A 26,015-nucleotide genomic window follows, 5' to 3' on the forward strand; every position below is an offset into this window, starting at 1 on the left:
GGAATGGAAATCATCAAGTCGAAGGTATACCTGTTCCCCAATGTTCATCGCGGCACTCTTTACAATAGCCAAGAGTTGGAACCAGCCCAAATGCCCATCATCAGATGAGTGGATACGGAAAATGTGGTACATCTACACAATGGAATACTACTCAGCTATAAAAACGAATGAAATACTGCCATTTGCAACAACATGGATGGACCTTGAGAGAATTATATTAAGTGAAACAAGTCAGGCACAGAAAGAGAAATACCACATGTTCTCACTTATTGGAGGGAGCTAAAAATTAATATATAAATTCACACACACACATACACACATACACACACAAACCGGGGGGCGGGGAGGAAGAAGATATAACAACCACAATTATTTGAAGTTGATACAACAAACAAACAGAAAGGACATTGTTGGGGGGGAGGGGGGGGAGGGAGAAGGGAGGGAGGTTTTGGTGATGGGGAGCATTAATCAGCTACAATGTATATCGACAAAATAAAATTAAAAAAAAAAAATAAAAAAAAAAAAAATAAAATAAAATAAAATAAAATAAAATAAAAATTAAAAAAAAAAAAAAGGGAAGATCATTGCATTTATACGGTAACTACCAAGCCGCCCAAACATCTTGCGGTCGCTTCTCAATCTGCACTTAGGAAACCTCGGCACATCCCTTCACGCACCCCTCGCCCCGGCCTCATCGGGAAGAGGAGGGTCCCCGCAGGCCGCGAGGCAGCTCGCGAGGGCGCAGGGCGGGCACCGTGCAGCCGGGAGCGGCGCGCGGGGGGCGGGCCGCGGGGCTTTACGGTAACGCTGCGGGAGGCCCGCGGGGCTTTACGGTAACCCGGCGGCGCGGCGCGGCGGCCGCCCTCGTGCGCAGGCGCGGAGCCGTTGAGGGCCGAGCGGTTGGCAGAGCGGACCTCGCCGCGGGCTGGACGGGGCGGCTTCGGAGGCCGGCCGGGCGGCTCGGCCCACACGGAGGCCCCGGCGTCCGCCTCCGCGGTGCCCTCGGTAAGTGGGCGGCCCCGCCGGAGCAGTGGCCGGGGTGCGGGGATGGTGAACGACATGAAGGAAAGTGGACTTTTAACCGAAGGCGGGAAGCGCCCTCCCTCGATTCTGGGGGTTCGCGGCAGGAGGGCGCCCCAGGCCCGTCGGCGGGTCTGGCAGCAGGGGGCACGTCCCCGGGGAAACCGAGGACTGACGTGGAGACCGGAAGGACAGGCTTGAGCTGCGACCCCTTCTCTCTCCGGCAGGTGGTCCAGCATGGGCCAGGGGCTGGGGTTCTCCGGGGAAACTGAGGCCCGAGGCATCCCATGAAGAGAGGGCGCAGGCTCTGGGTCCCGGAGTCCCCCCACCAGGCTGGCCGACGGTCACCTTGAGCTTTTCGTGCAAAATTCAGACCGAGCCGCCCTTCCCTTCCCGCCCCTGACGTCAAGACATTGCCTGCGGCCGCACAGCCCAACTTCCCAAAGGAGAAGCTGGACCTTGTCCCCACGGTGACTCCCGGGGAGATTATGCCCGTGCGGTTTTCTTGCACCTGTTTGGAATGACGCTTTCGTCTCCCTGGTGCCTAGGATCCGTCGACATGAATCCCGTCGTCGTGGTCCACGGTGGCGGAGCCGACAACGTCTCCGAGGACCGGAAGGAGCGAGTGCGCCGGGGGATCGTCAGAGCCGCGACCGTGGGTTACAGCATCCTCCAGGAGGGAGCGAGCGCCGTGGATGCCGTGGAAGGAGCCGTGACCGTCCTGGAAGATGATCCCGAGTTCAACGCAGGTAAATCTGTGCTTCAGCTGGGAAAGTAATGCCAAGTCAAAATAAACAGAACCTCTCTAAAGTGTGGTTGAATCTAATCAGCTTTGTGGTGAAGCTATATATGCCGAAAAGTAGCAATACCTAGATTTTTCTTTCTGCCTGTTGATCAAGTTGCTTATGAATGCTTAAATCCATTAATGCAACCATTTTTTATTTAATCTGCTTCCTAGAATTTACATAGCAAGAGGCTTTTTTATTACATCTTTTGCGGGGAGGGGCGTTGGGGGTAGACTACTTACATACGATAAACTGTACTCATTTTAAGTTTTGAAAAATGTATACAACTGTGTAACCACTGCCACAACGAAAATTTAAAACATTTCTATCACCCTATGATACTTTGATATAATGACAAGTATATATTTGGTTTTTGCTCCCATTTCCAGGCACAGAGCTTCTAAAACTCTTGTAATTTCCTGAGCAGTAGGGGTGCTGGCAGAATATTTTGTTCTAATATTTGGTCTTTGACCCCAGCTCCTAACAAAATTCCTAATCCCTTGGAATTTCCTGAGTGATAGGAGCATCTTTTGTCCTACTGAGGTGACTTTTAGTGGACTCCTGGATGGGGGCTGGTCACCACACAGATCAAACCCTGGTTAGAGGCTTGGAATTTTCAGCCCCACCCCATCCTCACCCCCCATCCTCCCAGAAGAGGAGAGGAGCTAAAGATTGAGTTAATAATTGATCATGCCTATGTGATGAAACCTTTCATAAAAATCCTGAACTAAAGAGTTGAACTTCTGGGTTGGTGAACACATCTACATACCAGGAAGGTAGCCACCCCAATCCCATGGGGACAGAAACTCCTGCTCCCAGGACACTTCTAGAATTTGCCCTGTGCATTTCTTCATCTGGCTATTCATCTGTATACTTTATCATATCCTTTATTTATATAATAAACTGATAAACATTAAGTGTTTCCCTGAGTTCTGTGAACCACTCTAACAAATTAATCGAACCTAGTAAGGGGTTCATGGTAACCTCCAATTTTTAGTCAAGTCAGGCAAAAGTTGTGGGTAACCTACCACTTGCGATTGGTGTCTGAGGTGAGGAACAGTCTTGTGGGACTGAGCCCTTAACCTATGGGATCTGACTAACTCTAAGACAGAAAGGCAGAGGAAGATTAGATTAATAATTTTAGTTTTTGTGGCTAGCTTAGGGGGAAAGGGGTTGATAGTTTTTCTGCGAACTGCCTTGGGGAAGAGGGATTCTAGTTCCTGTGGATTGCTCAGGGAGAAAAAGGAGCAGGTGAAAGGAGGGCAGAAGTCAGAGAGAAAGACTGTTTTCTGAGGTCTTCCCTTTGGGGTATCGTTTCCTGAGCCCAAACACCATTTGAGTTAATTCTCCCCACTTCATCTCCAGCACCTGGCATCCATTGATCTCCTTCTGTCACTATAGAGTAGTTTGCACTTTCTAGAATTTCATATAAATGCAGTCATACAGAGTGTAGGTATAATTATTTTGCCCATTTCTCAGACGAGAAATTTAAAGCACAAAAAGATTAATTTGCTGGAAGGCATTCATTTCCTCTTTATTTTAAAATAGAAAACCAAAGATCTAGGAATTAAAATACTTCTTGGAATTATACTACCCACTCAACATCAGTCAGGGAATTTCAGGAAATCTTAACCAGTTAATCATTAAATACTTACTGAATGTTTTCTCTGTCCCCTTGACTCTGCTAAGCATTTTTTAACAAGAAAAATTATGTGTTTGCCTGACTATAGAATGACATAAAATGTCTGACCATAGAATGAGACATAACAGTGCACTTTTATGGTTACATTTGTTGAGCTAGAATTTAACAGATAGCCGGGAGAGCAGCTGGCTATTTCTGTGGCAGACTCGTTAAACTACATGTCTCTTAGCAGTCAGGAACCCCTTGGCTGACAAACCCCCATTTATTTACACAGGAACTGCATTTGAAGCAGGTCATTCTGGTCTTCCACCATCACTGAACTGAGTCACCTACATGAATTGGGGAAGTACAGATTAGGGAACTGGAGCAGCTAGTTCTCCTTTCTTTGCCATATACCCAGAGTCCTTCTCTCTGACTGTCTTCTCTCTAATTTCCCAGATGTCTACTATTCAGCATATTGATGGAGAAAAGCATAGAGCTCAAAGAAGGAAATCAACTATTTAGGGGAGGAAAGGTGGGGCTTTTAACAGCATCCTGTCTACCTTGGGTCTGTTTTGCCATTTGTTTTTCCCAGCTGAGGTCAGTACAAGCAAATAGCATTCCCAGTAGCCTCTGCTTTAATCCTCTAGGATAACTATTTAGGAACTTCATACAAAAAGCTGACCCCCAATAGTTATTGAGTTCCCTGGCAATAGTTAGCATTCATGACACAACTTACCTGAGTATTTGTAAAAACATTGTCTATGTTTACATTCATTCATGTTTTAATATGGATTTCACTTTATGCTTAAAGCTGTTCCATAATACTTAAGTTTATTTAAAATCAGTTTATTTAATAGATACCAACACTGTAAAAATTGAACTTCTAGATTTGAATGCTAGAACTATTCTTTAAAGACTTAACTTAGATTGGCAACCAAACAATGACCCTTTGCCTTACTGGAGTTGAGCAATATTTACACAGCAATTTAGGTAGTTATTTATTCTCTCTACAATTCAATTTTATAAGCTGTCACAGAATTTTGAGATAACAGGATTTTTTCCATTTATCCACCCTCTTTCTGAACTCCTTCTAATGTGACATCTATAAGGTAAAAATCTGTGGTTATGTCTAGGAATTGTTTTTTGTTTCTTTGTTTTGAAGATTCCAGGGTGATTCTTAGTACAACCAGGTTTAGAATTCACTAGCCTAATACCGTACAGTTTTAACAGGTCTTCTTTTTTTAGTATAATTTACATACAATAAAATGTCCTTTTTAGTGTACAGTTCTATTATTGTGACAAATGCATATAGAGGTGTAACCACCACCACTATCAAGATGTAAAACGGTTTCATTACTCTCTCACATCCCTTTGAGTCTTTACCTCCACAACCCCCAGCCCTGGCAAAAACTAATCTGTTTTTAGTCCCTATAGTTTTGCCTTTTCCAGCCTGTCATAGATGGAATCATACAATATGTAACCTAAGTCTTGATTCTTCACTGAACATAATGCATTAAAGTGTTATCCACATAGACAGGGATATCAGTAGTTTATCCCTTTTTATTGTTGAGTGGTATTCCATTGTATAAATATATCAGAGTTTGTTTAGCCATTTACCAGCTGAAGGATATGTTCCATTTTGGGCCATTATAAATAAAATCACCATAAACATTTGCATGCAGGTTTTTGTGTGAAGATAAGGTATTTCTCTTGATTGTATACCTAGGAGTATGTCAAAGAGATATCTGCTCTCCCATGTTTATTGGAGCACTATTCACAATAACCAAGATATGGAATCACCCTAAGTGTCCATCAACAGGTGAATGAATAAAGAAAATGTGGTATATATACATAACGGAATACTATTCAGCCATAAAAAAAAGAACGAAGTCATTTGCAGCAACATGCATGAGCCAGGGGGACTTTACATTAAGGAAAATAAGCAGGGTACAGAAAGATAAATACCACATCTTCTCACTCATGTGGAAGCTCAGTAAGTCAATTTCATAGAAATTGAGAGTAGTTTAGTGGCAACTAGAGGCTGGGAAGGGAGAGGAAGAAAGGAGAATAGGGATAAGTTGGTTAACAAGCACAAAATTACAGCTAGGTAGGAGGAATAAGAAGTTAGTGTTTTATAGCATTGTAGGGTGACTGTAGTTAACAATAATTTATTCTATACTTTCAAATAGCTAGAAGAGAAGACTTTGAATTTTCCTAGCACAAATGATAAATGTTTGAGGTGATTGATATACTATTTACCCTGATTTGTTCATTATACTTTGTATATAGTTATCAAAATATTACACTTTCCCCATAAATATGTACAATTATTGTGTATCAATTGCAAGTAATTTTTAAAATTAGTTTTTTTAAAAAGTGTGATATTTAATTTCCAAATGCTTGTGGATTTTACAAATATCTGTTACTGATTTTTAGTTGCTAGTATGATCAAAAGACATACTTCGTGTGATTTGCATTCTTTTAAACTTTGTAAAGTTTGTTTTTGGCCTAGAATACAGCCTATCAGGGTAAACATTTCATCTTCACTTGAAAAGAATGTACATTCTGCTGTTGTTGGATGGGGAGTTCTTTAAGTCTCAGTACAGTCAATTTGGTTGATAATGTTCATATCTTCTATTTCTATAGAAATTGTCCCTGAGCTCAATGATTCTCTGGAGTTTTTTTTCTTCAGTCTTTTTTTTCTTTTTTTGTTGTTTCTGTTTTTTACTTTGCATCATTTCTGTTCCTTGTCTTCAAATTCACTTTTCTTTTTTGCTGCAGTGTCTTATCTGCTATTACTCTCATCAGTATTTTTTTATTTCAGACTTTTTAAAATTTCTAGTTCTATTTGCATTCTTTTATATTTTTCTCCACATGCTGGTACATATGTCTATCATCTGTGTAATTTCTGAATCTGTTATTGTTGATTGATTTTCCCCCCTCATTATAGGTCATATTTTCCTATATCTTTGTGTGTTCCTGGTAATTTCTTATTGGATGCTAGACATTGTAAATTTTACCTTGTCAGGTGCCAGATATTTTTGTAATCCTTTAAATATTCTTGAGCTTTGTTCTGAGAAGCAGTTAAGTTCCTTGAAAACAATTTGATTCATTTGAAGCTTACCTTTAAGCTTTGTTAAGTGGGACCAGAGCAGCCTTTATTCTAGCCTGATTTTGCCTTACTGCTGATAGAAGACACTTTGAACACTACACCATGTATTATGAGATTTTTCCACTCGGGCTTGTATGAACATGAAGTGTTCCCAGCCCTGTGTGAGCTCCAGGGATGGTTTCACCAACTCCTTTCTTGTGGCCCTTTCCTTGCCTCATATGCATGCACTGATCAGTACTCAGCTGAAAGAGAGTCCCATCCACAGAGAGAGAGCCCTCGCTTGCTTGCTTTCTCTCTGTGTGCAGCTGTCTCCTTTCAAGTACTCAGCCCCACAAACTCTAGCCACCCTGGCTTCCCAAATTCTCTACTCTGTCTCCTCAACTTGGGAAAACCACTAGAAAAACCACTATGCTTTGTTTGGGTTCCCCTCTCCACTGTGCATACTGGAAATGGTCCAGGCAGAAAGGGCCTTCTCTTTGTTTCTTCTCTCTCAGGGATCACCATACTGCACAGCCTGCTGTCTGAACAATCACTGTTTCATATTTTTCATTCATCTTTCTAGTTGTTTAAGGCAGGAAAGTAAGTCTGTCCCTGTGACTCTGTCTTGGCTAAAAGTCCACATAATATAACTCTAACGTTACACTGACTTTTATAATTCCATGTTTCTTGTCTTCTCAACTGAATTCAAAACCTCTTTGAGAGGTATTTCTGTTACTTCTCATTAGCTAAGCACTCACTTGATATACCTTGGATTGGAAGGAAGTAGTCTTTTTATTTTATTTTTACCCACAAAACGTTTCATGGCCTATCGTACATTTAATGGTGTTCCTTCCCCCCGTATCTTCTAATATGCCTCATCCATTTTGCATAAAGATAATTCTGTTGCATTCGCTTCCCTTTTAATGACAATTACTCAACAAATAGTGCAGTGCCCACTATGTACTAGGTTAGTAAACAATGTTACAGTATTTTTTGTATCCGTAATATGGTCTTTTCTTTCTTTGATACAAATTTAGCTAAGAAAATTAGCATTGCCATAACCGAAATGAAGTAAAGGTCTTAGGTTTGATATTCTTAGTCAATCGCTTTCACATTAGCCAAGCAAATGGAGTGTAATTCTCCTAATTAGTAAAGCATCCCATTCTCTACCCAAAACACAGCTTGTATTGCTCTTATAGTTATTAAAATTAATTTTAAGAAACTAATTTTTCTTAAATTATCCATCTCATAAAAGTTTCTGGCTTAATACTCTCCTATAACCCTGAAAAAACTGTTTCTATAAAGTTGGGTTTTAGTTGGCAACCCACTAAGGCATCAAGGTACGGTGGAAAAGATGTGAGCTTCTTTATCAGAAGGAAGAAGCTATCTAAGCCACAGACCTGGAGCTGATTCCTCACTCTTCACCTAATAGACATTCGATATTGGGAACGTTGCTTTTTTGGTTTCCTTATCTGTTAAGTTGGCACATAATCAGAACAGCTAACACTTACTGCTTGCCTATGCATGCCAGGCACCACCCTAAATGTTTAGAATGCATTATCTACATGATTGGTGGTTGTGAGGATTAAATAATTTGATCTTCTTACCCCATTTTACAGATGAGGAAACAGAGGAACTAAGAGGTTAAGGGCATATCTTGATTTGTAGGCATTACCTAGGCAGAGAAACTTGGAGTAAGGATGCTGCTGGTAAAGAGAACAGCATGTGCAAAGGCACAGAGTAATGAGAGCTTGTGGTATATTCATGGAAGCCTCATATTTCGGGAAAATGTAGCCAGGAGAGGAGATGAAGCTGGAAAAGAAGGTCAGAGGCCATACATATATCAGGAAGGGCTTCGTACTTTTTATTTTGTAGACCATGGGGTGCCAAGTCAGATTTGAGTTTTAAAAAATGTTCCTCCAGCAGTGGAATGGAGGTTGAATAAAAAGGGGCAGATTAGAGGAAAATCTGGAGCCATTTCTAAATCCTTAATTCCTGCTTTTCAACTTCTTGGTTTTAGGTTGTGGATCTGTCTTGAATGTAAATGGTGAAGTTGAAATGGATGCTAGTATCATGGATGGAAAAGACCTGTCTGCAGGCGCAGTGTCTGCAGTCCGCTGTGTAGCAAATCCCATTAAACTTGCACGGCTTGTTATGGAAAAGGTATATATGACTAAAGCATTTTTTCCTAAGGAATTGTTACTGCTGTACTTTGGTGATTTACAAAAGGGGTCTGACTGAAGAAATACTTTAGACCACTGTTCTTCTAAAAAATATATATATAAAAACAGAAGCAGTGTTGTTTGAACTTCTCAAGTCAGCCAGGATTCTGACCCTATTGATGATATAGCATGACGAGTAATCACTTGGCCAGATTACATTGTTATCTTCCTGTATTTTCTTCAGCCTTCTTTCCACACATATGGCACAGCACATACAAATTGAACAGACCAACTATTTAATAGCATGTGTTAAATAAAAACGGATTAAGTTCTGTAAATGTAACATCATATGTAAGTCACATTCCTAGTAATATTCCATCAATTTGGGGTTTTTTTTTTTAAATGCAAAAAATCAGAGAGCCAGGCTCTTTTCAGCATTTAGAAAAGCAAGTCAGTGAAATTTACATTTTTGCCTTTGCACCCAGAAAGAAGTAATTATTACCACACAATTGGAATAGTTAAAAAGGTTAACAATTTTCAAGACAAAAACCATTTTCTCTTTTCTTTCTGGTTTAGACACCTCATTGCTTTCTGACTAACCAAGGTGCAGAAAAATTTGCAGCAGCCATGGGGATTCCAGAGATACCTGGAGAAAAGCTGGTGACAGAGAGAAACAAAAAGCACCTGGAGAAGGAGAAACGTGAGAAAGGTGCTCAGAAATCAGACTGTAAAAAGTAAGTCTTCTCTGAGGCCCACGTTTTTGGAAGTTATTAAAGTGTGAAAGTTTGGCAAATATCTGATTATCTACATTTCTTAAATAATTCAGATTAAGTTGTGGAAAAACTGTTTTTTAGATTCTTAAATTTAACTTTGTTTATTACTCCTCCGAATAATAATTCACTTTGGGCTAATAGAGTTCCCTCTCTGACGTGATTTAATAGAAGAATGCTTTGTATCAATTATCTGTATACTTTTTGATCAGTTGGTTATCTTAAATAGACAACACAGGTTCTCTGTGATATAATGTATCTTTTTTAGTCTGTTTTGTATTGCTATAACAGAATTAACTAAGACTGGATAATTTATAAAGAAGAGAGGTTTATTTGGCTTACAGTTCTGGGACAGCTGCATATGGCACGGGCCTCAGGCTGCTTCTACTCATGGCAGAAAGTGGCAGGCAGCCGGCAGGTACAAGCAGGTCACATGGCGAGAGGAAGCAAGAGAGAGAGAGGAGGTGCCAGGGTCTTTTAAACAACAAGCTCTCGAGGGAACTAACAGAGTGAGAACTCACTCATTTACCCTCCTCCCCCAAGGAGAGCATTAATCCATTCATGAGGGATCTACCCCCATGACTCAGTCAGTTTCCAACGCTGCCACATTGGAGATCAAATTTCCACATGAGTTTTGGAGGGGACAACACATCCAAACTCCATCAGTACGTTATGAACTTATTTAAGCACTCTTTCATAGTCTGGAGAAATCAGTACAACTCTTAAAAATTTAAATTCATCATGTGTTCTGAATAACAGTTTTCTGTTTTACACATTTCAAAATCCCTAATAAAAGCCCCCTTATTTAAAGCAAAATTGGAAAATAAAATTGAATATGGCCTGGGAATTTATAATGGAATTTAATCTATTAACTCTGCATACTTTTTTAGAGTAGGAATATTTAACTAGAGGTATACTTTAGAATCACCTAGGGAACGTTTTCAAAATATGTATGCCTGGGCCACTTTCCTAAAGAATCAGTTTTAATAGATCTGAGGTAGAAAGCCAGGCCGGTATATTACAAAAAAATTTCCCAGATAGTTATGATGTGTCCTCCAGATTAAGAATCTGATTTACAATATCAGCCATATGTTAGTAGCCTTACCAAGTATGCTGTTGTGCCCATGGGCTAGAGTCACAGGAATAGGGTTTATATTCACTTTAAAAGATGTCGCCACATAGCTTTCTAAAAGCTCTGTAAAAACACATCTCCACCAATTGATGCCGCTCCTAGATATAAGCAAAAGGGGCTTCTGCCCTAGGCCCTGCACTTTAAAGGTTCTCATATCACAAATACACAGAACAATTGATTTATTACAAAACTCATGGGACAACTTTGTCACTCAGCATTGGCACAGTGTGACCCATAACCCTAATTATTCACTCTTGTGACTAACACCATTCAGCCACCAGGAAAAGGCTTCTCCACATCTCTTGCTCTATATCTTGGAAACAAAAGCCACTTGAGTCCAAAGTTTGTGGGTTGTGCCACTGCTGATATCAGAAATGGACACTGCTTTGAGTGTGGGGAAGATTTGAACAGCAGAAGGACTTAGGTAAGAATAAAGGACAAATTAATTGAAATTGATTAACTCATCCAATAGATTCTTGCCTCACAAAGTTTTGTTTTCCTGTAGTACCAAGTGTCCATTTTCTTGCCTCTCTACATGTTTCAATTTATAGTTCTGAAGGTATTCATCAAGTGTCTGCAAGAGTCATGCATGGGGACTATGACTCTTTAAATTTGTGTATGTGATGGTCTAGATGAGCACTGTCCAATAGAAATACAGTCAGAGCCACATATGTAATTTTACATGTTCTAGTAGCTACATTTAAAAAACAAAAGAAACAGGTGAAATTAATAGCATATTTTATTTAACCAAATATATTCAAAATATTGTTTCAATATGTAGTCGACATAACAAATTACTTATGAGATATCTTATACTTTTTTCATACTAAATATTCAAAATCTGATGTATATTTTACACTTATAGTACATCTCAACCCAGACTAGCCACATTTAGCTAGCAGTAACTCAGTAGCCATATGTAGCTGGCAGCTACTATAGTGGACAGCACAGGTCTAGACAACTCTTTGTGTTGGCAACTAAAGGACATTGAATATTAGAATTATGAATGGTTTTGTTTTGATAAAAAGTATGTAAAAGATAATTAATTTCAAAAATATATTAAAATTTTCAGCTTTTAAGTAATTTTGACTTAAGATATTATATTCCTTCGTTATAATTCATGTCTTGACTTTAGTATTAATAAACAATTTCATGTTTTTTACAAAAAACTTTTAGAAATTAATTTGCAAGTTTTGTTTTTTCAAGTTTTTTAGAGTTGCTCTATTTTTGATGAAAATATATTTTAGTTTTGTACACTGGGGATGTAGTTACTTTTTACTTTTTAATCCCTAGATTATTGAAAATGAGTGTAAATCAAGATTTTGATAGAAAAAGAATACTAAGGTGGAGCTCACAAAAGAAAAAAAAACTGAAAGGAAAAATGAAGTCAAAATCTTCAAAGAAGCAGTCTGCTTGTATTTTTAAAAACTGCAAACAATAAAAGTAGGCAGTCTTTCCAGGATGACCCACATAAAATTCACAAACAGGACATTACAAATTCCTTGTTAAATGAAGGTTTAAGGGCCGGCCCGTGGCTCACTCGGGAGAGTGCGGTGCTGAGAACACCAAGGCCCCGGGTTCGGATCCCATATACGGATGGCCGGTTCGCTCACTGGCTGAGCGTGGTGCTCACAACACCAAGTCAAGGGTTAAGATCCCCTTACCGGTCATCTTAGAAAAAAAAAAAAAAAAAAATGAAGGTTTAATTACTTATCAAAACAATGAAAATTAGTAAGAAAATTATTCTCACCAAATCCACAACTTAACAGGTCAAATGAAATCTCTGTAACTGTATATTCTTCACTAAAGGAAGATTTAATTGCAAATCATGAAAAATCACACACAAAAAAAGCACACATGCAGTTACAGGAATTGGAGAGAAGAGGCTGAATAAACAGACAATTGATAAAGCAGAAAAAGACAAGAATATAATACATCAGTGTATTGTTCTTGAAAGACTAATATAATGTGTCCAATATTTAGCCAAGCCTAATGATTTTTTTCATGATCCTATTAATACAGTGTTCACAAAAGACAATGGAAATTTTCTAGGTTTAGTAAAAATGTTTTCAAAATTTGGTAAAATGCCAAACATGTAATTAGGACAAAAAATAAGGAAACTAGTGATCATTATCTAGGATGGAGAATTCAAACAGATTGTTAATTTAATGAATAATAAAGCAAGAGGTGAAATCATATATGATTTTTTTTAATAAAATAACTACTCAGTTCAACTAGAATGTACCATGGTCAGAAGACATTTTGTTTTGTTTTGTTTTGTTTTGTTTTGTTTTGTTTTTTATAGATGATCGGTAAGGGGGTCTTAACCCTTGACTTGGTGTTGTCAGCACCACGCTCTCCCAAGTGAGCTAACCAGCCATCCCTATATAGGGATCCGAACCCGTGGCCCTGGTGCTATCAGCACCACACTCTCCCAAGTGAGCCACGGGCCAGCCCCTCAGAAGATATTTTGAATGACTAGCATTGGTTATATGTATCATTGCACTACTTGAAGAAGAAAAACAAGTCTAAATCAGTGTTTTGTTGGCTTTACATATGCTTCTTAAAGTACAATTTTTGAATTAAATGAAAAATTGAAAAAAATTTTCAATATTAAGTATTAATGTAAAAGATTGTTGAAGACAAACCTGTGATAATGGAACTAACGTGGTTGTTAAATGAAAGACTTATAAGCAAGAAGTTCGACCAAGAATACAGAAGAATTCTGTGTAACAGGTACAGCTCATATTTTGAATTTGTTTCTAGGATACTTGACCTCAACTGTGCCAACAGCAATGATGCTTTGGAACAATACAGTAATTAAATACAGTATTTTCTATATATGCCCAAAGATGGAACATATTGATTAGACTCATGTTTGACCTTATAACAAGTCTCAGACACATCATGGGAATACCAACTAAATGCTGTTGAAGTAATTAAGTTGAATTTAGATAAGAAGAGTTAAGCAAAACCACAGAGGATCCTCAAAGAGCAAATCATGACTTTAACAGAAAGTGAAATTAATTTGAATTTTGTGCTACCTACAATTTTTTAGTATTAAGTATTGATTTCTATTAGTAAGCTTAATAAAAGCTTAAGAACAACAACAAAAAAGATCTAAGTTGGGCTATTTCACTATTATAAGGATTTTTTAAATTTTTTTTTAATTTAGAGAAATGAAAACCAAAACTACATTGGAAATATACAACAAAAATGATGTTCCAGTGAAATGTAAGGAAATTGAAACTAGGGAATGAAAATATTTCCTAACTTGAAGAGGATTCATGTACAAATAATCCCCAAACCAGTTTCTGTAGAGACTGTTTTTCTGCTTGTTATGAGTACAGTATCATTTAAGGAGAGATATGAGCAAAATCTAACAAGATACTGCTATTTTCAATTTTTTTAATGATATACTAGCATTGAAATGTAAAAGAAGAACTTATCTACATGGGTCTAGATACTGCTTAAGAGGTAATGAAAATGACTATCGGAAGTTATATATTTGATCAAATTAAAACATTTAATAATACCTTCTGTGATAACAGTTTATCATATATAAACCCGTGTAGTATTTGAATGTGATAATGTAAAAATCAAGATTCATTTCCAAATCTAAGTATTGCTTTAAGAATTTTATTGGTAATTCCAGCTGCTACTGCTTCAACAAAGTGAAGCTTCTCCTAATTAAAATTAATTAAAACTCCAGAAAGATTGTCTTATTTGGCATTTTGTCAACAGAATTCATGTTCTGTGAAAATGTTGAGTATGGAACATACACAGTGTTCCCTGAAATGAGGATAAAAAGAATAATTTTATGGAATAAATACATAATAATTTATGAATTATATATGTGTGTGTATCCTTTTTTCCACTCATCCATCATCACCAGCTGATCAACAAATGATCGAAGTGTGCACAATAATAACAATAAAATAAGTCATCACTGATAGCTTGTCGACTTTCAGTCATGAAAACCATAGCTTTTACAGTATTTTTCAAGATAAAACTGTATGGAGGTTCCTAAAGAAATTAAAAATAGGTCTACCATATGACCCAGCCATCCCTTTTCTGAGTATATACCCAAAGGAAATGGAATCATCACTTGTAAACATACCTGCACTCTCATGTTCACTCCAGCATTATCCACAGTGGTGAAAAGATGGAAACAAGGTATCAACAGATGAGTGGTAGAGAGATTTGTGATGTATGTATACAATGGAATGTTATTCAGCTTTAAGAAAAAAGGAGGCCCTGCTATTTGTAACAACATGGATGAACCTAGAGGACCTTGTGCTAAGTGTAAAAGCCAGACTGAAAACTACTGCATGATCTCACTTAACTGTGGAATCGTAAAAGGAAAAAAAAAAACAAGACAAAACAAAAAAAAATGAGAAGAAACAGAAGAGAATGGCAGTTACCAGGGGATGGAGATGGGGGAATGGGTGAAATGGGAAGATGTGGATCATAGGGTACAAAGTTGAAGTTACATATGTATAAGTCTAGAGATCTAATGTACAATGTGAGGAGTATACTTAATATTGTTGTGTATTGGAAATTTGCTAAGAATAGATTTTAGGTACTCTTACCACAAAAAAAAAAGTAACTGAGGTCATGGGTGCGTTATTTTGGTTAACTGTAGTAATCATTTCACTATGTATATGTATATAAAAACATGTACACCTTAAATACATACAGTTAACCCTTGAACAACGTGGCGGGGCCAGGGTTAGGGGCATGAACACCCCCTGATCCCTGTTGAAAATTCAAGTAATAACTTTCCCTGGGTTGTGGCTGCATATCCAGAGCCCCTCGTGCTGGGGAGTGGGGGCTGCTGCATCCTTACTTAAGTAGTAGTTAAGTACTTTACTAATAGCCTACTGTTAGGAATGCTACTCAACTGTTTAGTTAGGTGACCCACACAATTCAAACCCATTGTTCAGGGGTTTGTTGTATATAAGAAAAATATTTTTCAAGGTACATTTTCCATAGTTAGAGGATAGAACATATTTGTCACTTCTACATATTTTAAACTTATGGTATGTGGACCTCCACTTGTGTTTGTATTTGTGCCCTGGCCCCTTGCAAGTGTTAGTGGGGGGCCCACCACCAGCAATGACTGGGAGTACCTTCCTCCTTATCTGACAGGTGAAGGGTGACATTGGTACTTTAACCTGTTATTCCCTGACTGTTAATGAGTTTGAGCATTTTGCATTTGTTTGTGGGTGATTCTTTGCTATGCATTTGCCTGTGTTTGTCCCCTTCTTATCAGTCTGTGTTGTAAAAAAAAAAAAAAAAAAAAAAAAAAATCCAAAATCTGTTTTGATTTTGCTTTTACTTTCTTTATGGTATTTTTGTTATATAAAAGATTTTTATTTTTTTGTAATCAAAATGCCTTTATACCTTGTGAGAATAGAAACTCAAAACATATTCCCCACCTTGAGAAGATCCCTAGATTTTCTTGAAAGATTTTTTTAAGGTTTTTTTTTGTTATTAATCAACACATAATAATTATAAATAATTATGGGGTACAGTGTGATGTTTCAGTACATGTATACATTGTGTAATGATGAAATCCAAGTAATTAGAATATACATTACCTCAAATACTTGTTATTTCTTTATGGTGAGAACATTCAAAATCTTCTCTTCTAGTTACAAGATGTTGTTTTATGTTTTATATTTAGGTCTTTAGCCATTTGGAATTAGTTTTTGTGATGATGAACGGTAGGGCTCCTGTTTTCTTCTGCATAGAATGCCAAATTCCTCTTTCTAGCTACTATTCAGTCTCTTCATGTGATTGCCTAACATCAAGCTTATACCCAGAACTGGATTTTTTATTTCCCCACTCCACCCCACGCATCCACACACACACCAACAACAAAACAAAACAAAACAAACAAAACAACCTATTCCTAACAGTCTTCCACATTTCAATAAATGCTTCTTATATCCTTTCAGTTGCTGAGGCCAAAAGCCTTAGGGTCTTTTGTGATTTCTCTCTCTCACATCCATTTCACCTGCAAATTTTATCAGCCTAACTTTCACAATGTCCCAAGTCCAGCCTACTGCTCACCCTCTCTGCTGAAACCACCCTAACACAAACCACCATCTCCTCAAGCCTCCTAACTGCTGTCTGTTTCTACTTTTGACTCCCTCAGTCAACTTCGCACCATAGCCAGAATAATTCTTTTAAGGTAAACTTTTAATAGAAGGATAAACATGCATTCAGAAGTACACAAATCATACATGTGCACCTTGAAGAATTTTCACCGTGAACACACCCATGTAATCAGCACCCAGGTCAGGAAACAGGAGGTTGCCAGGAGCTCCCCACCATGCCCCCTTCTGTTCAGCACCCTCCCCCTGAAGTGACCACTTACCCAACTTACATAGATGAGTGCTGCCTGTTTTTTCACTTTGTTTAAGTGGGATCATGTAGTACACACTTTTTTGGCCTGCCTCTCAACATTATACTTCTGAGATTTGTCCATTTGTTGGAATAGTTCGTTCTCATTGCACTATAGTATTCCATCTCATTAAGATACCACAGTTTATCTACTCGACCTGTGGTGGACATTTGTGTTTGCAGTTTGGGATTACAGTAGTCCTCCTTTATCTCTGTTTTCACTTTTCAGGGTTTCAGTTACCATCAACTGCTGTTTGGAATTTTGAAAGAAGACCACATTCACATAACTTTTATTACAGTATATTGTTATAATTGTCCTATTTTATTATTAGCTATTGTTAATCTTTTACTGTGCCTAATTTATAAGTTAATCTTTATCATAGGTAATAGGTATGTATACATGGGAAAAACATGTATAGGGTTCAGTACTATCCAAGGTTTCAGGCACTCACTGGGGGTCTTGGAACATATCCCCCAAGAATAAGGGGGGACCACTGTATAACAAATGGTGATACTGTGAACACTTTTGTACACTTTTTTTGGTGAACGTATGTCCACATTTTTGATGGACAAATATACAGATGTATAATTGCTGAGTCGTCCAGTATGCTTATGTTCAGCTTTAGCAGATATTGCCAAATAGTTTTCCAAAGGGGTTGTACCAGTTTACACTTCCAGCAGTATTGAAGGAGAATTCTAGTTCCTGCACATCCTTACCAAGGCTTGATATCATGTCTTTTTCATATTAGCCATCACAGTGGGTGGCGATAGTGGTAAGAATGATTAAATTTTAAAAATAACTCAGATTGTGACACTTCTCAGCTCAAACTGCCCAGTGTCCTCCCATCTCACTCAGAATAAAAGCCTTAACAGTGGCCTGAAAGTGGGATGATCGTATGATTTAATGTTCAAACTGGGACTTATTTTTGAGAGTTAAAGGAACACTGTTAATAATTAAGCTAAGACAACAGGCATAAATTTGGACTGTAATCAGGATGGGTAATCAGGATATATGATCATCCTGGGTAATCAGGATGTATGATGACTGCACTTGTTAGAGCCTTCATGATCTGGCCCCTGGCCATCCCTCTGACCTTCATCCTACCATTCTCTCCCTCATTTTATTCTCTCCAGCCACAGTGACCCCATTCATGAACATGGCAAGCATGTTTCTGCTTCAGGAACACTCTTCCCCAGCAATCAGCGTGATGTCCCCTTGCTCCCTTTAGAGGCACCATATAAAACACCTCCCCCACCATCACCCTACCATTACGCTGCTCTATTCTTCTCCTTAGTTTTCATTGCCACCTGAAATTTTTATTGCTCTATTACTATCACCCTCTGCCCCAGTGCAAACTCCACGGGAGAAGGGACTTTGTCCACTTAGTTTACTGTTGTGTCCCAGCACTTAAAACAGTGCCTCAAATATAGTTCATTATAGAATCTGGGTGGTGGGTATATGAGTGTCAGTGTACAATTTCTTCAACTTTTTTATTTGAAAATTCATAATAAAATTTGGGGGGGAGCGGAATTAATTTATTTGATCTTCACAACAGCCCCTTGAAACAGGTACTCAAAGTCGGGTGCGAGGACAGGCAGCACCAGCGACACCTGGAAGGTTGTCAGAAGTGCAGGATCTTGGGTCCCACCCTGTATCTACCAACTTATTTCTTCCTTTTTTTTTTTTTCTTGGTGGCAGCTTCAGCACCTTGGGGGATGGACCCAGGGACCGAAGAGATTCTTATGCAGACCAAAGTTTGAGATGCATTCTATTATTTTATCCCTATTTTGTAGATAAGAACAGTGAGATAGGAATAAAACTTAACTAAGGACACACAGAATATGGTGGTGTTGGGATTGGATATACTCTTAAAGTGGAGATCTGAAGGAACGTCTTACAAATCTACCTGTAACTAATATGTAGATAAGAAGCATACAGGCTTTCTTTGCCATTTTCATGAGTCTAGAATGTTGGAAACAAAGTGCCCAATTTGCCCTTAACATATAATGTGGGGATTTAAATGGTTTTAAGTTACACCATTGGCTGTGGGAGTGTTTCCCATCTTCAGCCTGTCACTTTTTTCTGTTTATTTTTGGCAGAAACTTGGGAACCGTGGGTGCTGTTGCCTTGGACCGCAAAGGAAACGTAGCTTATGCAACCTCTACAGGCGGTATCATTAATAAAATGGTTGGCCGAGTTGGGGACACACCGTGTATAGGTAGGACTGAGAGACGGCTCCTGCCCTTCTCCTTTCCTTCCCTGTCATCAGGTTTTCCTCGTTTTCTGTTCTTCACCCCGCTGTCCTTTTCTTCCCTTTCTTCCTTTCTTCATTTCCTTTCTCCTGTTGGTGGCAGCTTCAGAATTTCTGGAGTCGCAGTTGGGTTGGAAGGCGTTGTTCAGGGCACTTCTTTGAAAGGATATTTGTGTCTGGTAGGCACTCTGTTTTTCCTAGATTGCATGCTTTTTAGGGACTACTTGGGAGAGTAATGGAAATGGGGATGCTAAAGTGCCCCCAAGCTACCCTGCAGTGCCTCTGTCTTCTCTTTAGCCCTGGTTTCAGGATCTGTAGACTTACTCGCAGAGTACGTGAAACCTCTTCGCAGGTGTGTGTTCAAATTAATGATCTTAGGAAGCTGAGAATTTAAGTTTGCAGTTATAGATTTGAGTAGCATGAAAGTGACACACTTCTACAGAAATATCACAGATTGAAATGTTCTTTGCCTCAACACTGAAGCACATTAGCTCATTCCCAGGAGTGCGTGAGTGGCAGGGTGGGGGTGGTTGTGAATGTTTCACTCTGTGCAGACTATCAGACCTTCCTTGTGGAAATCACCACTAGCGCCTGCAGATGGTTGAAGTTCTGAGAAACAGCTCAACTGTTCCACATGTCCAAAAGAGCAGCGTATACTTGCAGTGGGAAACTAACCGTACCCTCCCTTTTTAATTTGTTGCTCTAATCTTTAATAATAATCTACGCTCTTGATGATTCTTGATACTCTTTATTTTGTCATGAACTCAGATTAGACACTCGAAGCTTCTCTAAAGAGTAGAGGCCTGATAGCCTCACTCCCCTGAAATATGAAATAGTCTGCCTTTCTTTCCTCCTTAGCAAAAATCCTGCCTAAATATTTCTGCCCAGATAGTGCAGTTTGCCTCTGGCTGGGTTCAGACCAGGCTACAGGACCTCCCCAGTCATATCCTACAAACTAATCTTGAACTTATTGGGTTACAATAGCAGAGTCTTGAAAGAGAAAAGGTACAGCATAAATTCTCAGAAGTCATTGTCTTGGTTATGAGCAGTAAGTGTGCTCTGCTTGGCCTTTCTGATGAGTCCTCCCCTGGGAGTGCACCAGCTGGCCACAGGGACCCTGCACGGACAGTCAGACGGGGCAGTGTTGGGGGTCCTTCACAGTCCTGCTACCTATGCCAGGACCACTTTTTGAGCCGCCGTGGCCTTTTGTGGTCCTAGAATAACTGAAAAGAAAACAAAGTCTTGGCTACTTCCAAATATTAGGGCCTGATTGACACCATGGGATCTAGCCAGTTCATCCCACAGCAGAAGCTTACAAGAAAAAGGAAAAATGCCTTTCCTGATTGCAATAGTTCACATTCCCTACCCAGCCTCAGCTCCCTCCAGAACCAGGGGATCATCTGCCTTTGAGAACTCTTGGAACCTTGTACATTCAGTGCAACTTCTCAACTCTTGAGTCCTTTCCCCACATCCAGCATCAATAAAGAAGGTAAATGTCAATCATATGATGCTTCTGTATCAACTAGGGGGAGAGTAAAGGTGAACCCAAGGCTAAAGGACTCTAGGGCTGTAGCCGTGGGTGAACAGATACGGAATGATGGAGAGAAGGCTAAAAGGTTGCTCAATCCTGGACCAAAATAAGGAAGAAATCGTATCTAAGCTTGAGTTCCAGACCCCACTTAAGTGGATAGCCCAGAATAGTTCCCTCAGGTCCAATTAAGCTGTCCTCAACAAGTAGAACTGCCCTCCGAATCACTGGACAGTATGTATGCAGGTTAGGTTTGGAGGTATCAGTTTCCCCAAAGTTATTTGAATGTGGTGGCCTTTGTAGTGATCCATACAGCACAGTCACATGGTATTCTTTTTCTTCATAGTGTGTGGTGTGGGGAGGAGACAGGGAGAGGGGTGCCTTCCTCGAGCAAGATGGGATGGATATGCTTTGGGGCAAGGAGGTGCTGTCCTGATGTAGCTGTTCTGTGAAAGGTCAGGCCTACGTCCCCTAAGACTCCCCTCGTTCTCCTGGTTTCCAGGGTATTTACACTGTGCTGACTAGTCCATCTTTGCATCCACAGGTCATGGCTACTAATCTGACCTTTGTCTATACTCCAGCACTCTGGGATTTAACGTTTATGTAGCATTAAACTTGTAATGTGTGTTCGAATTTCTTGATTGTTGCTGCTCAATTAGAACCAATCATCTTTTTGAGCAGGATCAGGAGGTTATGCTGACAATGACATTGGAGCCATTTCAACCACAGGGCACGGGGAAAGCATCCTGAAGGTGAATCTGGCCAGACTCACTCTCTTCCACATAGAACAAGGTACACAGAACATAGAATAGTTCATCACTTGTGAAGACAAGTATATAAAAGCTATTTGCTAAGTAGATGGAGAAGTATATGAAACCCTTTCTTGTTTGCGACAAATGTTGCTTTCAGGTGTTAACAGTTTATTTTGACTCTTTCCACCTTGTTAGGATGTGGCATAGGAGCGCATTTATTTATTTATTTATTTATTTATTTTGCCTTTTTTTTTCGTGACCGGCACTCAGCCAGTGAGTGCACCAGCCATTCCTATATAGGATCCGAACCCGCGGCGGTAGCGTCGCCGCGCTCACAGCGCCACCCTCTCCCGAGTGCGCCACGGGCTCGGGCCCGGAGCGCATTTAGAATACTGTTGTCTTTCGCGTCTCAGGAGAAGGGGGCAGTAGAGAGACGTTGGGCCTCCATGTGGGAGGGAACGCAGCTCTGCTTAGGCTGATACCAGGGCTCTGTGTCAGGGCAAGGAGGTGAGGATCCTCCTTTTAAGCATTCAAGTTGAAATCATTTACTAAAAGTCTTTTAATTTGCTTTGGTTTTTAATATCACAAATGATTTTCCCATCAGATTCCTTTCAGTAATATGTGTTGTTTCTCAACCTTTCCCTGTCTGCAGGAAAGACATTAGAAGAGGCTGCTGACCTGTCATTGGGTTATATGAAGTCAAGGCTCAAAGGTCTAGGTGGCCTCATCTTGGTGAGCAAAACAGGAGACTGGGTGGTAAAGTGGACCTCTGCCTCCATGCCTTGGGCAGCTGCGAAGGACGGCAAGCTGCATTCTGGAATTGATCTTGATGAAACCACTGTCACAGACCTGCCCTAAGCCTCTGTCAGATTGTATTCTAGATGCTAGCCTGGAGGTGCAGTACAGCTTCCTGGCATGGAGACGTAGCTTACTCAATTAGATCTAGAAATGGAAAAATTATAGTCTGTCACTCATTTTGTTGCCTTGATCAATAAGTATCTGAATGTTCGGCTGAGGGGCAGGTTCTGAAGTGATAAGAAAAACTCCCGTGTTAATATCAGAAGAAGACTAGTGAGGATGACAGCCTTTCTGTTGCACAGCCTCATCATGATAGGTTAGAGAGCTGCCTCAGTCAGGGAGGGCCTTTCGGAATTGGGAGCTGGGGCTTGAAAAGTGGAAGATTTGAAAGTGAGACCTGAGCAGCAGCAGAGGAGCTGTGGGCAAGGCCCAGACAGCCTCCAAATGTGGCAGGGTTTGTTTTTAGTCACAAGAACATCAGGTAAAAGAATGAAAATCCTTTAAGGGCAATGTTCTTCATGTATGAGAGGATAAACTGATTTTTCTAGGAAAGTTCAGATCTTCTTTGACTTACTAATATATGCATGTTTCCAGATACTTTCAAAGGACACTCTGGTAACTCATGGCTCCCTAACCTGGAAACAGAGGGTCAGAATGGACTCTGTGGGATTCCTTGAAGTCTGAGGGGTTTTTTGGGTTCACAGATGCGCCCCCTTACTTAGTATTCTTTTACGAGCCAGCACAGTGGGCAGAGCCGGCCTCCGCCTGCCACAGACTCTCTGGTCCTCGTACAGAGAGTAACGGGGCTCATGGTTTCTCCAGCCTCTCCAGCAACAGGGTGTCGCCAAGCAATGTAGAGAAGACACCATGACTTCAGGGGCTCTCATGCTGTCCAGTGCTCTGGGACACACCATGCCACGCCCCTCTCCCCCTCCCCCCAAATTGGGTGTTGTACAATGTGGTCAACATGGTGGAGAAAGTAACTTCCTTAGTGGAGAGTATTCCTACTGATCTCTCATGACACTGGAAATGTTATTTCTGCTGTGACATACTGCTCGATTTTTTAATCTGTCAGGACTTTCCTTCTCTCTGGAAATTGCTTCACTTTACATTCCATGTGCAAGAATAATAGTATTTGCAAGAATAATAGTGTGGTTAGGAGTCACTGTTGACAAAGACTAGAATGTACACGAGCTCTCCCCTTCATCTCCCAATTCAGACAGGTTACTAGATAAAGAGGACTTTTCAGATAAGGGTGGTGTGTGGGTGTGATAATACCTCCCGCCTCATGGATTTTATTCAAGGGTTTTCCAGAAGAATTGAGCTTTTTCTGAATGGGTTAAGGAAGAAACTAAACCACCATTTGCAAGTATCAACAGGACTTATGGATCAGTCTTCTTGCAGTTTGCCAGTATTCACTCGAGATAGAATCACACAGTTCTAGCTCTGATCCCAAGACCCTCCCCGGGCTCACATCAGCTGCTCTGGACTAAAGAGAAAGAGATGGCACAGGGAGGCAGGACTGCTCCCCACCGCCCAGTGACCCTGGTTAAGTTGACATTCAAGAATTTTTCATGAATAAAATAGATTACTGGACTGGCCGGTTAGCTCAGTTGGTTAGGGCATGGTGCTGATAAAATAGATTATTATGAAGATTAAATGAACGTAATAAAAAAAAAAAAAAACTCAGTTTTTTGTTTTTTATCTTAAGGATTCTATGGACAAATTTGGAAACTGCCCAGGCCCAAGAGGAAGTTTACGTGTTTATGTCCTTGAATACCTCAATATGTAACAACTGCCTCTTTAGAAATAAGTCTTTTATAAGAAAGTGTATTCGTTTGCTAGGGCTGCCACAACAAAATCTCAGACTGAGTGGCTTAACCAACATTTATTTTCTCAATTCTGGAGGCTAGAAGTCCAAGATCAAGATGTCAACAGATTTGGTTTCTCCTGAGACCTCTCTCCTTGGCTTATAGATGGTTGTCTTCTGTGTCCTCACATGGTCTTTTCTCTGTACATGCCCATCTCTGGTGACCCTGCGTGTCTTAATATCCTCTTATATGGACATCAGTCAGATTGAATTAGAGACCACCCTAACAGCCTTATTTTAACTTAATCATTTCTTTAAAGGCCCTGTCTCCAAAAACAGTCACATTCTGAAGTACTAGGGGGTAGGGCTTCATGTGAATTTGGGAGAAGACAGAATTCAGCCCCTAACAGGAGGCAAAGCAGAATCATGGTAGGGATTGAAAAGGGAAGAGACCCTCTGGAGAAGACAAGTCACTAAGTCAATAAGGAGAAAGGCAGGGGTGGGGCGGGGGAGTAGGGAGGCAGTTGAAAGATCTGATTTTGAGTTTATCTAATCAGTTCTCCTGTTCACAAGGGAGGTAACTAGTTATGAAAGACTGCTAGAGGCTTAGGTAGTAGCCACTTGACCTCTGTCTGGCTGCCAGGGTACTGGGGTACGAAGTCATCAGCCCCTTTGTGCAAAGCCAAGGTATATATTCTGTCCTCAGACCCAGGTTCTATGAAAAGCCACCTCCACTAGCCTGGGAATTCCATAAGTGGAGAACATGTGTGGTTCTCGCTTTTGCCCCCGCACATTGCCTAGTGGCCTGCTCCCTGTGTGTCAAACAAATAAATGAGCAAGATATTATCTGAAAGGGAATGACAGTCTTTTTATCACTTCTGTGCCACAAGAGGGCAGCAAACTGTAAAACATCTGACGGTTTCAGTAGCTCAAAGAGGAGGTGATTTATCTTGACTCTGGATCAGAACAGTCTGCTCAGAAAACTTGGAACCAGAAGAGAATTCCTGACCTTCATTTTTATCTAAATAGTACGATTTATTTTAGAGCAGAATTGTCCAAAACACAAATGCTAGCAAATGCCCCTCAGGACCTGTCCGAATCATCAGCTGAAGCCCAGTGTGCACCCAGCCTGATGCTGGATGAAGGATCCCAAGGTGAGCAAGGCCAGGCAGCTCAGCCCCTCCCTCGGTTGCTCCTTCTAGCCAGGAAGACAGATAAATTCTAATTCGGCCTCTGCCCGCCATAATGGTATAATAACAAGGAGCACATGATGGGCCAGAGCCAAGGGCAAGTGTCCGCCCAAGCAGGAGATGCTGTTATCAGCCCCCTGTGCTGAGCTGCAGGGACGAGTCCCAGCTAAGGAAAGGCCTTAACCTTGTTGCACAATAAACGTGTTTTTAAAATAATGTCCTTTCTAGACTTATTCCTCTCTAGCATGAGAGATTATAAACTCTGAATGCAAGGAAAGGTGGAATGGGGTGACATCATCCCTTTTCAATGTCTCTGTCATCAGAATGGGGATGTGTGGGAAAGCTGCTGGGGGACACTGTCATTCTTCCAGCCCACACCTTCTCTATAGTTCTCCCATCAGCTGCATCTTTGCTCAAAACCATCACTGAGTGTGGATTTCATAGCTATTTTGAAGGAACCAGGAAGAGCCACCATGGAGCTTGCCCAGCTCAGGCAAGTGCAGGTGTCCTCTCTCTCCTCTCTACAGAGGTGTAGGCATGGCCCAGAAAGGAATGGAGGCTGGGCAGGACAGGCAGAAACAGGTCTGGGAACGGGATTGGGAGGAAGTTGGGCCTGTAACAGTAGGATTGGGGTTGGGGTGGGTGTGGTGTGGGTGCCCATTAGTGGCTGCATTCAAAGTATAAATGCCA

The 26,015-nt window shown here is 40.4% G+C and overlaps 1 protein-coding gene across 1 annotated transcript; it reads left to right on the forward strand.

The window, feature by feature from the left end:
- Positions 1–890: 890 nt before the first annotated feature.
- On the forward strand, positions 891–25,541 carry ASRGL1 (asparaginase and isoaspartyl peptidase 1). Its single transcript, XM_063093611.1, has 7 exons — positions 891–1,005; positions 1,569–1,769; positions 8,541–8,683; positions 9,259–9,416; positions 19,096–19,214; positions 21,457–21,567; positions 22,180–25,541. The coding sequence occupies exons 2-7, from the start codon at positions 1,580–1,582 to the stop codon at positions 22,383–22,385; spliced, it is 927 nt and encodes a 308-aa protein (XP_062949681.1). The 5' UTR covers positions 891–1,005; positions 1,569–1,579; the 3' UTR covers positions 22,386–25,541.
- Positions 25,542–26,015: the final 474 nt, after the last annotated feature.

The sequence above is a fragment of the Cynocephalus volans genome, chromosome 4 (genome assembly GCF_027409185.1).
Source record: "Cynocephalus volans isolate mCynVol1 chromosome 4, mCynVol1.pri, whole genome shotgun sequence".
Taxonomy (NCBI): domain Eukaryota; kingdom Metazoa; phylum Chordata; class Mammalia; order Dermoptera; family Cynocephalidae; genus Cynocephalus; species Cynocephalus volans.

Coding starts and splice junctions, on each gene's coding strand:
- ASRGL1 (XM_063093611.1), top strand. CDS start 1,580: ATGAATCCCGTCGTCGTGGTCCACGGTGGCGGAGCCGACAACGTCTCC. Junction 1,770..8,540: donor TGATCCCGAGTTCAACGCAG/GTAAATCTGTGC, acceptor TCTTGGTTTTAG/GTTGTGGATCTGTCTTGAAT. Junction 9,417..19,095: donor CAGAAATCAGACTGTAAAAA/GTAAGTCTTCTC, acceptor TATTTTTGGCAG/AAACTTGGGAACCGTGGGTG.